A 14,372-nucleotide genomic window follows, 5' to 3' on the forward strand; every position below is an offset into this window, starting at 1 on the left:
ATAATTGAGTCCCAGTTCCATTCTGTTTTAAACAACTTTGCAAAGTTTAAGGTGATTCTAAAATAAGTATTTAGTGAATCTATAGAAAAAACTTAATTTCAGGTAAGGAATTAAGAATGTTTTATATTATTCTTACAAGTCATTAGTTGAATCACAGTAACTTTATTTGAAGATATAATTCATAAAATGTCTGAATTTTTCATTTAAATATTTGGTTTAAATTTTTTAAAAAGGTATAACCAAAAGTACTCCCTTCCCTACCTTCCTGATTGAGAGTAATGAATATATTTTGGTAAAATTCTTTAAATGACAAACCAGTAAAAAACAACAATACCTCTTTGTGCTTCTGATTATTTCTGTTTAAACTTATTATTTTTCACAGAAAATTGAAACTCTCAAAGAGACAACAAATGTAAGTTGCATGGTTTGATAAACCCTGGCTTTGCTTTAGAAAGTCCTTTAAAGTGTTATTTTTATTTTAAGCTGCTCCTGTTATCAATAAGAACAATTTAAATTTTTAATTTCATGAATTTTTACAAGGCTGTTTGAAGAATTGTATTATTTTCTAAAGTAGTTTAAGTGACTAAACCAACCCCGCTAATTGAACCAGCCATTGTGTGTCATCGTGTCTTTTTCTGGTCTTGTCTGTTTGAGATCCTTGGATAAAAGGTGTCGTCATCTGTGCACAGCACACATCCTCTTTTTCAAAACTAAAATGTGCTGTGATTCAAGTTTTCCGATGTGCTGGCTTTCTGACATGTAAAAACGGGCAAAACAGTATTCCAGGTTCATCAGTATTTTGATGGGATTCTTTACTCTTTGTAATTCCATAAAAGTCTTGAATAGAAGTTTTAGAAATTTACAGTGGGATGGCCTGGTTGTTGATCTATCTAATAATTTGGAAGTTAATTCTGTTTGAAATGTTGAAAATCATTTAGGTGGTATTCAGTATAAATTAACATTTTTGGCATTCTTTAACGATAGAATAACTTCATTTGATGTAATGGTAGGTATCAGCAATAAATGAAGTTATTGCTAATAATAACTTCATTTGACATTATCAGCATATTAGAACTCCCTGGATATCCAGAAAGGGTGTTGCTTGTGTAGAATAGACCTAACCCCTGTGTATTTGAACTCATTTTTGTATATTAAGCTTTAAGATCATATGACTATTTTATCTGGGGCGAGAACCTAAAATTAGTGTTTTGTTTTTATAGAGCATGGTAGAATCAATTAAACACTGCATTGTGTTGCTGCAGATTGCTAAAGTAAGTAAACTTTACTTTCAGTACTTTTGATTAATGGCATTTAGAAATTATAGTGGAATTTTTCTTTAATAGTCAAAAAACTTGGTTCTGACTTTCTGCTGTAAATTGTATTGTGGGGTTCCTGGTACTGTTGAACAACTATTGTGTTTGGATGTTAACCTATCAGTATGTGCCTGTTTTTGATAGGGTAATTTCTGATGGTGGCCAGGAAGGAACAGGGTATTGGAATGACTCACCCTTTCCTTCCATTTTATCCATTATCCTGCTTGGAATGGGGATATATTTTGCAAAGTCTTTAACAAAAATGTTTTTCTTAGCAAGAAAGGAATTACATTTCAGTAGACTTCTTTTTCTCATTTATGATGAAGAATATAATTGAGATACATTTTTAAAAAATGTGTTATAGGTTGTTTCTGGTACTAAACTACATTAATGAACCACCACTTTAATTGCTGTTCTGTATTCATGAAATAAAATACACTTTGAATTATTGTTCATGGTAGCACTGTGTTTTCCATAATACTGTGTCTTCATTGCCTAGAACAGTTGCCTGTCACATAGTGGGGCCTGGTAAATAATTGTGAATTTTGAATGAATTTTTCTAATACATATTTTTTAATGGTTTCATGGTTTAGTATTTTCACCATATGTGTGATGTTTGTGTAGCCACCTCTCTGTTGTAATGATCTGCCTTATAAATTAGTCTTTGAGTAAATCTGATTGATTACTCTGTGATTAAGATACAGGGTTTTAAAATAATGATGAGATGCAGCCTTACATCATCTTTAAGTGCATGGACTCTTGGAGCCAGACTGTGTGGGTTTGAATCCTTGCTTCACCATTTGTGCAAGTGTATTCATCCTCTCTGTGTTTTGTTTTTTTTTTTCCTGTATAAAATGTGGATAATAATAATACCTGTACTGTTACTGATGGTGTGAGACTTAAATGAATTAGTATTTGTAGTGCCTCTAATACCAGCCATATAACAAGTCCTAAATAAATGTTTATTAAATTAAAAAAGTATTTTAGAAGGGCATAAAATTGAAAATGATATTATGTGTTGGTAAAAATGAGAGAATTTCCATCTAATACTGACTGGAATATAAATTGATATAGCCACTTTGGAGGACTGTTCTTCTAGTAGGATGATAAAATATTGGAATTGGCTACTTTGAGAGAAATACTGTCATCTGGGACCCCAAAGGGATATAAAAAGATAGCTAATTTGATACTTTTATTGTTTTGGATCAATTTAATTTAAGCTGCTTACAGGTAGCATACTGAGAAGCTTAAGCTCCTACCAGTTTTGATTCTTTCAATAGCTGCCTCCTGCCTAAATAATTAGTTCATTGGTTCCCAAACTTTTTGCTGCCCATTGGAATCACCCTGGGCGTCTTTATCAGTTCTGATACCTGGCTCCCACTTTCACGCATTCTGTTGTAATTGATATGGGGTTTTACCTGGGCATTGGGAGTTTTAAATTTCTGGATGGTTCTACTGTGCGGCAAAGACTGGTGCCACTTTTTGGTGGGGTTTTCAGGTGGGCTGTGGTAGCTTAGAAGAGTTAGTTCTGAGAAGACCATGTACGTAGAGACAGCTAGTGTTCCACTCACAGAACTGTAGAGGAAGGTGAGGGGCAGGGGGCGAGTGCAGGGCCAAGATAATCTGGGAGGCTCCTACAGCTGGGTGCTCGGCCAGGTCTTCATCAAGATTAGGTGATATGACCATATGACACAACTCATACAAGCAAGTAAAATTAGTTTTATTAATGTAGTTTATTTAACTCAGTATATCCAAAATACTGCCATTTTCACCTGTTATCAATATAAAATTTTATTAATGAGATAGTTCATATTCTTTCTTTTCTTTGTCACACCCTCTTCCCTCCCCTCCCTCCCCTCCCCCCCTCCCTTCCTTTTTTCACCAAGTCTTTAACATCCTGGGTATATTTTACACTTCAAACTAGCCATACTTTTAGTGGTCAGTAGCCACATGTGATTAGTAGCTATTAAACTGGACAGCACAGGTCTAGATTATCCTTTCGGAATGGAGTTGCTTGTCCATAGGTACTTTCAGAGTAGATTGTATATTTAAATTATCCCTGGATCCCAGGTTCTCCCCCAAGAACATTTTTCTGTGTAGACTGTTTGTTTGCATGCATGAATTAATTTCTTGTCAGACTTCTTAAAAACAGGTTTATTGATACATAACTTAATATGGTACTAGTGAATACCATAATATTCACTAATTTAAAGTGTACACTTTAATGGTTTTCATTGTATTTACAAAGTTGTAAAACTATCACCATGATACAATTTTAGCACATTTTTATCATCCCCCAAAGAAATCCCGTACCTTCTAAGCAGTCATCCCCTATGCTTCTCACGACCCTTGCCCTTTTGCTTCCAGTGGTCCTTGGCAACCACAGATCTACTTTCTGTTTGTAGATTTGCCTATTCTGGGTATTTCACATAATTAGGATAATAAAGTATATAGTATTTTGTGACTGGCTTCTTTCACTTAGCATAACGTTTTCGAGGGTTATCCATATATCAGGACTTAATTCCTTTTTCTCATCCATCAGTTGATGAATACTGGATTAGTGTTCACTCTCGGGACATTCAGAATACTGCTGCTGTGAACGCTTGTCTATAATGTTTTTGTGTGGACATATGTTTTCATTTCTCCTAAGTAAATATTTTTAAAAAGTGGTGTTTCTGGGTCATATGGTAACTCTATATATAACTTTTTAAGAAACTGCTAAACAGTTTTCCAAAGCAGCCATACCATTTTACTTTCCCACTCGTAGTGTATAAGGGTTCCATTTTCTCCACATTAAACCAACATTTGATTGTCTTTTTGATTATAGCCATTGTGGTGGTATCTCATTGTGGTTTCATTTGCATTTCCCTAAGAAATAATAATGTCCAGCATCTTCTCATGTGCATATTAGCATTCATACAACTTCTTTGGAGAAATGTCTATTCAAATTTTTTCCCCAATTTTTAGTTGAGTTGTTTATCTTACTATTGAGTTATAAAAATGATTTTACATATTCCGGATACAAATCTTTGTCAGATACATGACTTACAAATTTTTCTTCGTGTCTTTGAGTTGTCTTTCATTTCTTGGTAAAACTGTCCTTAGAAGCATAAATTTTTAAATTTTGATGAAATCCAGCGTTTTAGTCTTCTATTGCTTGTGCCTTTGGTGGCTTATTTAGAAATCATTGCCTAATCCAAGATCACTGGGATTTATTCTTGTATTTTTTTCCAAGAATGTTTTAATTTTAGCTCTTACATTTGGGTCTGTAATCTGCCTGGAGTTCATCTCTGTGGTGTGAGGAAGGGGGTCCCTGGGATGTTCAGTTGGCCCAGCTTCATTTGTTGCATCACATCAAACTTAAGTTAGAAAATTTCTTTCAATATGTCTATATTTTGTTTCATATAGTAAGTTTATAGGTACATAATTAAGAGAGTTTTTACTAGACTACATTGCCTCATTAGAAAGATGGGGATAAATTTCATATATTTTTTTATAGGCACAGTTTTAAAAATACTGGACTCTCTAATTCTGATCTAGTCTTCCCAGACTACGTGGTACTGATGTTTTTGTTCACTCTCAGACTTTCAGATCTCAGTCATTCTGTTTGTTCAGGGAAGAGAGTAGCTGTTGTGTTAAGGATTGAGGCACTTATAACTAGAGAAACATATGGTATAATTTAAGTGGGAGTAGCATTAGGCCATTCCTTTGCTTCATTAACGTAACTCATACTGAATTCAGTTGAATCTCTGGCTCAGTAATACTTGTGATTTAGCTTTAACTGACCCCAGTAAAAGTAACTTGTGATCTACTTATAAAACAAAAACAAAAAGAAAGGTAGAAGGAATAAGGCACATTTGATAGTTTGTGGGTTTATATAGATTTGACTCGGCCTTAAAAGACAAACCACAATAGTAACAAAAATTACAAACCCCAATTTAAAATACCCCATAAATAATGTGCATTATTAATCACAAACAGTTTTGGGGGGAAATGGTCAGGTATATGAGTTTATTTTAAATCATATCAGAATTAGAAGTGGTGGTTTTCCTAGGTAATATAGTGTAATAATATGAGTGATCTATTGCTGCATAATAACAAACCACCCCCAAACTGAGTTTCTTAAAATAGCAACAGTAATTTGTTTTGCTCAAAAATCTGCCATTTGGGTAGGCCTCATGACTTGTTCCTGCTCTCTGCAGTATCTGGTGGTTTGACTGGGGGTGAGGCAGAGGATCCACTTTAAAGATGACTCACATACCTAGGAAGCTGCCTGGCTCTTCTCCATATAGTCCTCGTCACAGCCACTTGTGCATTCTCAGTGTGGTGGCTGGATTCTAAGAAAACCGGGCAGAAGGTTGTGGCATTTCCATGACCTAATGTCGGAAGTGACCTGTAGTCACTTTGTACTTTTCAGTAGAAATTGTTACAAAGGCCCGCCTGGGCTCAAGGGTAGGGAACGTGAACTCTTATCTCGTGTTGGGGTCATTTTTGTAAAATTTGATTTACCACATGTATATAATATTACTAAAAACTCCTTTGGAAAAATCAATTTTTAATGTTTAGAATAGAAAGGTCTATTGAAATAAGTAAAATTAAAATATTTGAGCAAGCAACTTAATTTTTCTATTTAATTCTTAGTATTTTATTTTCAACTCATTCTGTTAAGAACTTCTAAAACTTTGGATGTTCTAAATATGTAGTTAATTTGCCCTGGCCGGTGTGGCTCAGTTGATTGGAGAGCATCATCCTATCACCAAAAGGTTGCAGTTTGATTCCTGGTCAGGGCACATGCCTGGGTCCGGGTTTGATCCTTAATCCAGGTGTGTATAGGAGGCAGCTAATTGATGCGGGCTTTGGCCCGCAGGGTCCGTGTGTTGTGGCTGTGATAAACAAATTCACACCGACTGCAGAAATGTTGTGGAGAAAGAGGGACAGCATGGCCACTCTCTAAATGAGAGAGAGCCCCGACCCCCACCTGGACAGGCTTTCATTGCTTTTCTGGCTACATTACATTGAGGATGGTCATCATTTACTATGGGCAATTTCTCTTTAGGTGGTTACCTTTTACAGATAAAGGAAAGAATGTTGCTAGTTACTTCAAAGAGAAGGATGTTGCAGATCAAGGGGAGAAGTGGTTGACCTGGTTACACTCTATACTTGGGAGGTTTAGCACAGATTTTAGGAAGTTACTTTAAAGATATGCAGTAAACATTTGCTGCCTCAATTCAGGGAGAGGGAGTTTTAGCAAAAAGCAAGCCTCAAAGCAGCCTAGGTACAATGCAGGCCTGATTCCTCACAGGAAAACCAATCCATGGGCTCAGGTCCTGTGTGCCAACTTGCTCCCCACAGGTTTTCCAAGTCAGGTGCTGGGCTACATTGGTCATGCCACGTGGGTAGGTTCCCTGTAGGTAATCAGTGCTTCTCTCTCATATCGATGTTTCTCTTTCTCCCTTCCTTACTCTCTAAAAGCAATGAAAAATGTTTCCTCAGGTGAGGAAGTAAATGGATGGATGGATGGATAATTCAGTTGTGCAAATAAAGGGGGACATTCCAACCTGAATTATGTAGATATCAAGATGCAGTAATTCTCAGAGATATACAGAAGATACACACTGTGCCAGAGGTTCCCAAGATCACCCTTAGTTTGGTGATTCACTTGGAGGACTTACAGGAAACAGCTTGAAGTCATACCCATAGCTGTGATTTATTATAGAAAATCAGCAAAGGTAAAAGGCACATGGACAAAATCCAGAGGAAACCAGGCACAGCTTCCACGAGTCTGCTTCCATTGGCGTCATAATGGGATGTGCTTAATTCCTGCAGCAAAAAAAATTGTGACAGCATGTATGCAGTGTTTTCCAGGGAAGCCCATTCAAGACCCAACACCTAAGGTTTTTGTTACTGTTGTTGTTTTCTCCAGCACCAAAGTTTTTATTGGATGCTTGTCATGTAAGCACTCCCTACTTAGCATTTACCAAGATACCAGACTTCCAGAAGGAAAGCAGGTGTTGAGAGTAAACCATATTGTTTGCTTAAACAGTTTAGGCAACAGTGAGCCACACTTACCAGTTAGGGTGATGGGAACCCTCGTGAAATCCAATGTCCTAGACACCAGCCAAATGCCAGCTGCACAGGCAGGCTTTTCTAAGGAATGCTGTTTCAGGCCTGGCATGTTAATTCTTTTCTGCATTTAATGTGAAAACTTCCCCAAATATTCAAATTGCTCTTCCTTGAATAAGCTCAGTAGTTAAAGAAAGAAAAGTTATCATTAAATGAGATAAAACTTGGCCATTATGTTTAAAACCAAGACCAAATACTGGTTTCTGTTAAAACTGGAAAACTTCCTGATAATGTAGGGTTAAAACTTTCATTAGTTTTGTTTAAAGTTAAATATGTTGTCTGAGTAGGACTACTAGTTAGTTATAGGAACAATAATGTGTTGGTTACTTTCCACCATCTTCTTTCTCAAGTACATTCCTGGACAGTCAAGATAGACTAGCATATTGGTTAAGAGCGTGAATTCTGGAACTACCTGTATTAGAATTCTGGCTCCCCATGCTCTCTCTTAGCTATCTCATCTGTCCAGTGGGGATAAGATGGTACCTATTTCGTAGAGTTGCTGATGGAATAAATGAATTAATATAGTAAAATACCTGCCAGGTAGCAACTGTTAACCCCTATTTCATCATGCCATGAATATAGTGCTTATGTTTGTTCAAACAAAAATCAGACCATCTGCCCTGGCTGGTGTGGCTCAGTGGATTGAGTGCTGTCCTGTGATCCAAAGAGTCCCTGGTTCGATTCCCAGTCAGGGCACATTCCTGGGTTGTGGGCCAGGTCCCTAGTGAGGGATACCTGAGAGGCAACCATACATTGATGTTTCTCTCCCCCTCTCTAAAAATAAATAAAGAAATAAATAAATAAAATCTTTTTGAAAATCAGACCATCTATTTAGAGAAATGTTGGTGTAATTCTTGGGCCAGCAATCGAATTATGGGAAATGGTGTCTATCCTGAGTATTGAAGGATATACGATTGTCATAACTTTTAAATGCAGTAAGAGCTCAGACAATTTAGTATGAAGTTGAAACCCAGAAATATTCAGTGTCTTTAATCTTAAATTAGTATATCTGCATATTAGTTGGTACCAATGTGACTACATAGTTTAATAGGATATTTCTACGGCAAATTTAATTAAATGTCTGTGTGGGAGAATAATTGCCTTGCTGTTGGCATTGATTGTCGTGTAGTCAGTAGTAGAGTTTTGTTTGTGTAGGAATGTGCAAGTGGAATCAAAGACTTGATGGAAGCAGAAATGCTTTTCTAACATTGTTACTTACCTGGTAAAATAAGCTTTTGTGGTAGGGAAGAAAGTACAACAAGGAGTTGCTTAATTTTAGAATGAAGTTAATGTTTTTAACATTTCTCCTTAAGGACCAGTGTATTGCGGAGAAGCACGCAGATGGAATTATAGTAAGTTTAATCTAATCTTTTTGTTTCCCTTTACTTCTGCAGAGCGTTATAACCAGTCATGTCAGGAGAAGCCTGAATTTCTACTTCTTTTTCAACGCAAATTCTTCTTTTCACTTACTCACTGCTTTTTGTTGTTGAGTCTTGCAATTTTCCTTGAGCTCCTAAATTTGGTCATCTCTCAGCAATCATTTGGAGGGAAATGTTGATCTTAAAATTTTTCTAAGCGTTGGTCCAAACTGAATCACTTTGCATGTTTAACTTGAAGGATTAATCATGGTATGAGTACGCAGCTTTTATGACTAAATAAGGCATAACTCACAATGCTACATTTCTTGTCAACCCTTTTTTCTCAGATGAAAGCAGAAGGGGAGGGGCACATTGAAGCACATTTTAATCTATTTAAATATGTTTATAAATTTCTATTTTCTCATCTTTTATTTTTAGATTTTTTCATATTGTGTTAACTAGCATTGCTATTGTGGTATATACTGCATTTGTGTTGGAACATGATTTTTTGATTTATAGACGTTTTCTTATTCTTTCCTCCTCCTTGGCCTTTTACTCTTCTATTTAACTTACCCTCTAAAAAGAAAAGAAAATGTTACTGTTCCCAGCTGGAACTAAAAAGTTAGACTTTAAATGTTTGTAGTTTGAGCTACCCTGGCGTATGGTTACAGTTCTGTTCAGACTGTATTTCTGAGGCAGTCTTATTTTTGTCCTAAGACTTTACAAATGGCAGCTTGTCTGAAATCTGGAAACTCATTTTGTAAATCTGTTAAAACCATCTCATGATAATAATTGATGAAAGTATGAGCATGTTATCTTTATATTTGGGTTGAAATGAAAGAAAAAATATCCATAATGTTGAGAGTAGAGATGAGAGAAACATTTTTAAAATTTGAGTTAAACACATTCGAATTTTTATTTCTCGTTTCACAATGTGAGTTCAAATTTTGAGCCATGATGGTGTCATACAGTTATGTGATATAAATACAATGCAATATATAATCTCTCTTCCTGAGATACTGGATAAGTTTGTAAGCCTCATGAAAAAAGACTGTATATGTTATCTAGCATTTCATGGTCCCCAAAGACCCTAAGGAAAATCATGTTGGGAATTACTTTTCTCTCTTTTTCCCCCTGAGCCAAATTAGTTACTTTTTATTATGTTAAAAAATAGCGTTTTAGAAAGCATACCAAAAATGTTTGATCATTTGCCATTAAAATACCTAGAAAGTATATACTCAGAAAATCTAAAGTTGTGGAAAACAAACATATTTGAATCATTTGATCCAGGATGATGCATTTTTCCTTAAGAGTTTGTACTTTGAAATAAGAAAGGATTTAGGGCCTTGGACCCAGACTGCTATGATCCAGTCCTGCATTCAGTAGCTGTGACCTTCAGGCAAGTTACTTAACTTTCAGGTCTTAGTTTTCTCTATAAAGAAAGTGACTAGTTCCACCTATGAAGGTTTTTGTAAGGTCCATAGTGCTCCATAAATGTGAGCTCTGTGTGCATATATGTGTGTATATATATATATATAATTCATTATATATTGTATTGCATGGGTTTTGTAACTGTCACAGTAAATTAGGACTGAGTATCTATCATCTTTCACATTCTGCTAATTCATTTCAAAGCAAGTTGTAGAATGTAATTTGACATATTTTAGCCTGAAGTGGATTGAGCAATTACTGTAGATAAGTGTAGAGTAGTTATATTTTCTGTTAATAATAATAGCAGAAGATAGAGTACTTTTAATATACATGTAAACAGTATACAAAGTATTTTCTTTGGTTGGCAAGCCTTTCTAAAGTATTTTCTTTGGTTGGTAGAATATTTCACCTGGAAAACAAAAGATTGCATTCAAAAGACAGCATTCTGGTCCCTTTTCCCAAAGTCATTGTATCTCTTAGTCTCTTCAGTAATTTTTCTTATATAATGGGTGGGGATAAAGAGGTGATATATTCTTGTTCCTATGGACCAAAGTATTAGAGCTGGAATTTTGCCTTTGTAAAGCACTTGAGAGTCCTTTGGAGAAAACCACTATGTAAATAAAAGGAGTTTATTTTAAGAACAGCTCCAGGATTCTGTGCTTTTCCTAGTCCTTTAAAACTTCTCCCACTTCACTTGAGTAGGTTTTTGATTGCTGGTGTTTTCAGGGTTCCCTCTCTAAGAACCATTTATTTTTCCAGTCAGAATATTTATGGCAGGTAGACTGTTGTATTGACAAGAATCAGAAATCTTGTATTCAAATCACTTGATTTAAAAGCTCTGATTTAATGATTTTAAAATATTTACACAGAGAGAAAGGTTAAACAATTTTTTTGTAAATTTAGATTTTAAATGAGAGTGTTTCAGAAACTTTGCTATTATCAGTTTCCATTGTCAGGTGCTTTTAAATTCTTATGCATACTTTTGGGTTCATCCATCAGCAAAGCATTTCTCTTCTAATTTCAGTATTTTCTGTTATAAGCTTTACCTAATATATTTGAAGTTTAGTTTCTCAGATCAAGAAAAACTAAAGAAATTTTTATTTCTTGGGTTTTGTCTAGTATATAGCCTTTTGGAAGTGGTAGATCTAAACCTTACCCTGGCAGAGGCCTTGTTTAAAACTCGCCCTTTCTCGATATAAAAGTACATTAGTAAGCTATGGAATGTTGTTTTTAAAATACCCTCATGCTGGCAGAATAATTTCTTGCCTTTTCCTCACAATCCCTTAAAATAGAAGCTACGTCTCTGCCTGCAGTGATTGTAAAGCTAGTTGCGTGTACAGTGGACAGTGATGGAAGGTGCCCGTAGTGTGGGCTGGAAAGATAAGACCCTACCGGTGCAAGTACGTTAGCTGGTCCGCAGTGTCATGTTTAGTAACACCAGAGCAAGAGAGCATTTCTGTGTCTTGGTTAGAGAAACAATATTTGAGGTGAATTAAAATTTGAGAAGCACTGAATTTAATTGAAAGATTATTGTTTTGGCTTCCTGAAATCTTCCCACACCATTTTACAGCTCTTTCCAAGTTTTTCCATTTAGCTTTACCTTCCTATATGACAGAATCATTCATTTTCTCTCCTTACTATGTGTGTGTGTTTTTTTTTTAAATAATTAGAAGAAACTTTTAGGCTTCTGTATAGACAAGCCGTTTCATTTCCTCTTTGTATTTTGCTCGACATATCTGTGTAGCTGCCCTCAGGACTTTGATGTCAGAAATGTGGGCAATTTCGTACATTTGGGAGGGTCAGCACTGGAAGGACATTTTATTAAAAAATAATGTGTTTCTTTATCGTAGAGCACTATTAATCCTGTAGATGCAATATACCAACCTAGTCCCTTGGAACCTGTGATCAACACCATGCCTTCCCAGACTGTCTTACCTCCAGGTATGGTATTTGGGAAAATGTTTCACGGATTCATTACTGAGAAAAAATATAATTTGTATGACTGTCATAGTAATCTTGGAAGACTTTTTCTTTTTCTTTAATGAGTAAAATTAAAAATATACAGCTCAAAATGAACTGGAAAAAGATGATAGTATTTTTTTATATTGGGGCTTTTTAAGTACAATGAAAGGGCTTTTGATTTTCCAAATGAGATGGAAGACAAACATAGTTACTAAGACCTGGATTAGCGGGTGGAATAGAATCCTATGACTCAGGATTTTTGGCTACCAAGGAAAACAGTGTACCGTGATCTGTTTAGATAGTCCAGAAATGTTCTATTTTGGGATATTCTTTATAGCTCTGAACAATACAAATGGTTTTTTCATGGTGGACTTTAAGGTAGGAAGGAAGGGAAGAATGAAACATGTGATGTCTACCAATTAAATAGACTTGTGTATTTTAAGTATAGAGTAATAAATAGTATTTTTTAAATGGGCAGAAGAGGGCTTAAGGCCAACACCCAACCACACTGATTTCTTTTACTTTTTGTTGGCATCCCACATATCTGTGATCTCAGTGATGATGTAGTTCAGTCAGAAATTGTGCTGGAAAAAAGAAAAGTGTTTTTAAAAAATATTTGTGAGTATGAAAGCCTTTTGTGAATTTTAATATATCCTTAAGAGAATGAGCTAACATCATCTCTCATGGACTGAAGAGGAGATACTCTGCCCCATTTCAGATTTTATGTGGTTTGATGCTGGGAAACACTTGACCATCAGAAGTGTTTGGTGGTTTTACACAGCAGTTGTACTGAGGAATTGGCCTAATGTGGTTGGTCCCGTGAGATCCTGCCTATCTTGAGTTTAAAGGAGAATAGGATGTCAGAAAGGAGTTGCATGGAATTGACTTAATGAAATGTATAGAACTTAATTTAGGGTTTTGAATTCCATCCAGGTGCAATTAACAGAGTTATGTTTGGGCTTTTTCTTTTAACTTATTTCACCTGTTCGAATCTCCTAGAACCTGCTCAGTTGTGTAAGTCAGAACAGCGCCCATCTTCCCTGCCTGTTGGACCTGTACTAGCTACCTTGGGACATCAGACTCCAACACCAAATAGTACAGGTACAGACTTGTATAAATCCTGAGCGTCTCATGATGCCCCATTTACATGTAAGATTTGTATTTGACTGCTGGTGGGGAAAAGGTTGAAGAAATGTGTTGTGTCTTTCTGTTGGAGGTAACATAGTTTTATCATTACAGTTCCATATATGAAGTGGTTAACTTTGTGATTGAACCAGAAGCCTTCGTAGTAATTATAATTTAAATAGAATATTGCAGGATGTTATTCTCTTGTTTAGCATATGGTTTATTTTGAAGATTGACTCAGGTTAGACTTGTATATCAGAAAATAGGGAAGTAGAGAGAACGAAAGCTGAAAGTCCTCTTTGCCCTTCCCTCTTTGTTTGTGTACATGCGTGTACACATTGTGTACATTGTATATTTATGTTGTGTACCTTTATTGTCGTTTTTGTTTTAACCTAAAGAGATCTTGTGTTTCTTGACTTTCTCTTTTCATTTACCAGAGAACATTTATAGAGCTTTCTGTATTCATGCAGTTAGGTGTGAAACATTCTTTTTACAGCTGCCAGAGCAGATACTGCGTGTTTTTCCACTGATGGACATTTAGGTTGTTCCCAATAGTTTTCCTGTTATTAGCAAAACTTAAGTGAAATATCCTTGTACAGCAAATGTTAGCATGAGTGGACAAAAGGGGACTACATACTAAGCCTGGCAAGCTCAGGGGAGGCCTGCATGGTGGCCCTGTATATACCCAGAGACCAAGAGTGCTGTCATAGGATGGTCTGAACATAAAAATCCCTGACTAACAGCCAGTCATGGCAGGTAGTCACATCCTAGTCCTATAGCTTCCTCAACAAAGGTCAGTCTTTACCTTAAGGAAGCCTGTCATTGTCTTTTAGCATCTAAGATAACATAGCTTCGGAATGTCAGAGTAATTGCTTTTTCTAGACTCCACAGGGCATCCCCATCCCGGAGACCACAGAACCCCTCGGTGCTATCCTGAGCCCCCAACACCATCTCTGTGCACTGTGATGTTGATTGTTAACTACCTCCTGCCCACCAGTGTAGAAGAAGTGTGTTTCTCTGTTTTACTCCATCCAGTCTCAGAGATTTCCCCACTGCTTTC

General features: G+C 36.1%; 1 protein-coding gene across 1 annotated transcript in view; it reads left to right on the forward strand.

Moving 5' to 3' along the window:
* The window catches only part of OSBPL9 (oxysterol binding protein like 9), a 132,638-nt gene that overhangs the window by 92,232 nt on the left and 26,034 nt on the right, over window positions 1–14,372 (forward strand). The window contains 5 exon segments of the mRNA XM_036026071.1: window positions 383–412; window positions 1,221–1,271; window positions 8,750–8,788; window positions 12,076–12,166; window positions 13,187–13,288. Of these exon segments, the coding sequence (XP_035881964.1) occupies window positions 383–412; window positions 1,221–1,271; window positions 8,750–8,788; window positions 12,076–12,166; window positions 13,187–13,288 (313 nt within the window).

This window comes from Phyllostomus discolor, chromosome 5 (assembly GCF_004126475.2).
Source record: "Phyllostomus discolor isolate MPI-MPIP mPhyDis1 chromosome 5, mPhyDis1.pri.v3, whole genome shotgun sequence".
Taxonomy (NCBI): Eukaryota; Metazoa; Chordata; class Mammalia; order Chiroptera; family Phyllostomidae; genus Phyllostomus; species Phyllostomus discolor.